Raw genomic sequence first — 3,375 nt, 5'->3', positions numbered from 1 at the left:
AGACAAAGATGAGACTTATTTTTGATTCATTTCAGTCCAGAGTCCTTGCCCTGAAAAAGGAGCTACCCTTTATCTGCCAACGTTATTTCGTGTCAGGCCAGTCACACAGGAGTAATATAAGACAGATGTTCACACATGTTCTTTTATTCATGTCCCAAAGCACTTTGCACCTGTTTCTCAAGTAATTATTCTTCTGAATTTCTAATGTAAACAAACCTTTCATAGCATTCAAATATACAGATAGATAGATACAGTGTTAGTCCATGTGTTAAACAACCTCTCCAACAATTTGAGAGTTGTAGTACAAGTACAAGGTCCTAATCATGCTACAAGACCCGTCTACTGACATACTTAATTAAACATCACTCTAAACAAGAGGAATTAATTACACTGTTTGGACTCGACTGACTTTTATACCAGAATTAACAAGAAGTCTCATATGTCTCCTGACGGAGAATGACTAAGCGATGTATCCTCTTCCTCAGCTTTACAAGAAGCATAAATACAGTGATACCTCAGTGCAACGCTGGACGGATAAATAATGCTTTGGTACGGAGCCATTTGGAAGCAAAACAACGAAGCAGGGAGGGGGTTGAGGGTGTCGGAGCGCCGGGCTCAGTCTCCTGCACTGATCAGCGCTGCATGATGCAGACAACAGAGGAGAAAGAGGAGGAGGAGGAGGAGGAGGAGGAGAGGAAGGAGGAGCGAGCGAGGGGAACAGACTGGCTGAGGCTCGCAGCTCTCAGTCTCTCCTCAGTGCTTCGCAAAGCAGCTTCTCTCTGCTTTTCATCTCTCCCTCACACACACACACAAACATACACACACACACACACACACACACGTACACACAGGCTTTCCTACTCTTTTTGCCTGAGCTGACAAGAGCAAACGCAGTGGCAGAGGCGCTCACTCGCTCCAACTCCTCCCGCACCATGCTGCCCTGGAGAAGGAATAAGTTTGTTCTGGTGGAGGATGAAGCAAAGAGTAAACCCAAGAGCCTGGGGACCGGGCTGACCTACCACTCCATCCTCTCCTCGCTGCTGCGCTCCTGTCCTGACTTGCTGCCTGACTGTCCCTTCGACTGGGTGGGCAGCATCTTCCACACCAAACGGCAAAAGGTGGAACTGAACAAAGAAGAGCCTGTGTATAATGTGCGCTACCTGGGGAGTGTAGTCACCATCACGGCTAAGGGAGACGGCTGCACCCAGGAGGCGGTTGCCAAGATCTGGGCGAGGAGCAACTACGGGGAGCAGAGTGTCAAGATGAGGTTAACAGTGGGGCCGCAAGGCATCCGGATGAGCGCAGACAAATCTGGGAAAAAGAAACCTATTCATCTTTACTCTCTGAACAGAATCACCTACTGCACCGCTGACCCGTGCCGGCCCAAGATCCTGGCCTGGATCTACAGGCACCAAGTCAAGAACATGGCAGTGGTGCTTCGGTGTCACGCTGTTCTGGTAAACAAGTCGGAGAAGGCTCAGGCCATCGCCCACAGCCTCTACCAGAACGCCACCTCTGCCTTCAGCGAGTTCAAACGGCTCAAGCGTCAGAGTGATTTCCGACACTGCCAGCAGCAGCTGCTGGGCGAGGAAGCCGTGCCCCTGATGCCACTGAGGAGGCTGCTGAACGGGCAGTGCCATTACAGACCGCCTGCCGACAACCCCGGGAGTGCTACCCGCCTCTGCTCCATCACAGAGGAAGAAGAGGAAGAGGAGGAGGAGGAGGAGGAGGAAGACAAAGACGAGAAGCAGGAGGTAGAGGAATCAGAGGAGGATGTAGAGGAGCAGCAGGAGAAACAGAAGGTTTTAACAACAAACACAGACCCAACTCAGTTATTATCAGAGTTGGACATTGGGGATATTGCCAGATTGGAGCAGTGCCAAATCAACTTTGTCAGTGACAGCAACAACAACACGTTTACGTTTATAACCTCTCTGGTCTGACTATAATGTAGTTTAAAAGAACGCGATTCTGCAACACTACAGTAACACATTCCTCTCTCTTTACCCCACTCAGGCTCCCCACCTGCCCCTTCCATGTAATGTGAAGTGTTACCCAGAAAACTTCTCCTCCTGCCAGGCGGTAGATAAAAAGGCAGACGATTGATCTGTGGGAGTAAATTTCTATTCTGGCCAGATGGCTCAGACGTTGCTTTGACTGTAGCTGTTTGAGAAAACTGTTTACAAAGAGCTGGTGATGCACAGACTAACGATAGCACAATGACGAACGAGGACAGTGGTTTTCAGAGAACACGAGCGCGTCAACACTGAGATCACTGACACAAAGGTCACATATTGATCACAGCACCAAGCAGGATGTGTTTGTTAGTCCTCTTATCTCTTATTTTTGTGAGTATAATTGACGCCGTGTTTGCCAGCAGGGACATTTTTCGGATCGACTTGTAATATTTTTTCAGGGAGGCTCTTTGTATATTTGTGTAATTTTTCTAATATGAGAATCCTCACTGATGTTGTTCACAGACTGACCTTTCCGAGCGCTCACAATCGCAAGATGAAGTTTATTACGGTTTCACTAATGATCACAGCCGACTAATGAATAAGGCGATAATTTAGGAAGCAAGCCATTGAGTCGACATGTTTATTGCTGCCATTTGTCACAGTCCCTATCATTTATGCATGACATGTCAGCAGTAACCTTTCCGTGCAGAGCTTTTGTCTTCTTTTTCATGTGACATCTTTGATCCTTCGGCTTTTAAAAATGAACACTGTGATAAATGTGCAACCAGGGACAAAACACACAACTGTTCATGCAGTGATGTCTTGCTTGTGTAATGCATTTCTTCTGATTTATATCTATTGCAGTATCACCTGGTTTGCCAAAACAACAACAAAAAAAGAAACAAACAAACAAACAAACATAGATCTCAATTTGCCACCATTTTTAGCCAAGTTTTGCCAGTACAGTTTTTCCAACTGAGCCCTTGCAAAAATGCAGATGGACCCGTACGATTTAACACAAACTGTTTTGAATATGACTTTATCTAATTTCCTGTTGATAATATCTGTGCTACCGTCTAAAGATGCATTGTGATTATTATTATTACTATTATTATGAGATGAAGCTATTTATTTTCCAAACACGATGAATAAAACTTACCCTCACTTGGGTTTCCTTCTTGAATCTCGGCGGGAGGGTTTTTCCTAGACATCATCAAAGACGTTATTCAAATGAATCCAACAATTCTGCATTCCCCCAGTGTGCATTTGCATGTTTGTGATGTGAAAATATGTCTAACCTACACTTCAAAAGACAAAAAAAACAACATATTTACACCAGCGTCATCTGCTTCCTGAGATATAAAACTGCGTTAAAAAAAAAGAAGAAAAAAAGACACAATGTCAGTTTTAAACTGCG

General features: G+C 45.4%; 1 protein-coding gene across 1 annotated transcript; it reads left to right on the top strand.

Moving 5' to 3' along the window:
* Window positions 1-768: 768 nt before the first annotated feature.
* On the top strand, window positions 769-3,116 carry fam43b (family with sequence similarity 43 member B). The gene has a single exon (XM_023425630.2). The coding sequence runs from the start codon at window positions 933-935 to the stop codon at window positions 1,941-1,943; it is 1,011 nt and encodes a 336-aa protein (XP_023281398.1). The 5' UTR covers window positions 769-932; the 3' UTR covers window positions 1,944-3,116.
* Window positions 3,117-3,375: the final 259 nt, after the last annotated feature.

Source organism: Seriola lalandi, unplaced genomic scaffold (assembly GCF_002814215.2).
Source record: "Seriola lalandi dorsalis isolate HSWRI2012SDOR001 ecotype SW California unplaced genomic scaffold, Sedor1 jcf7180002054794, whole genome shotgun sequence".
In the NCBI taxonomy this organism is placed as follows: Eukaryota; Metazoa; Chordata; class Actinopteri; order Carangiformes; family Carangidae; genus Seriola; species Seriola lalandi.
The sequence above is the reverse complement of the archived record's forward strand: the minus strand, read 5'-3'. Positions and strand labels throughout refer to the sequence as shown.

Bases quoted from the DNA above. Each gene is read 5' to 3' on its own strand.
- fam43b (XM_023425630.2), top strand. From the start codon at position 933: ATGCTGCCCTGGAGAAGGAATAAGTTTGTTCTGGTGGAGGATGAAGCA.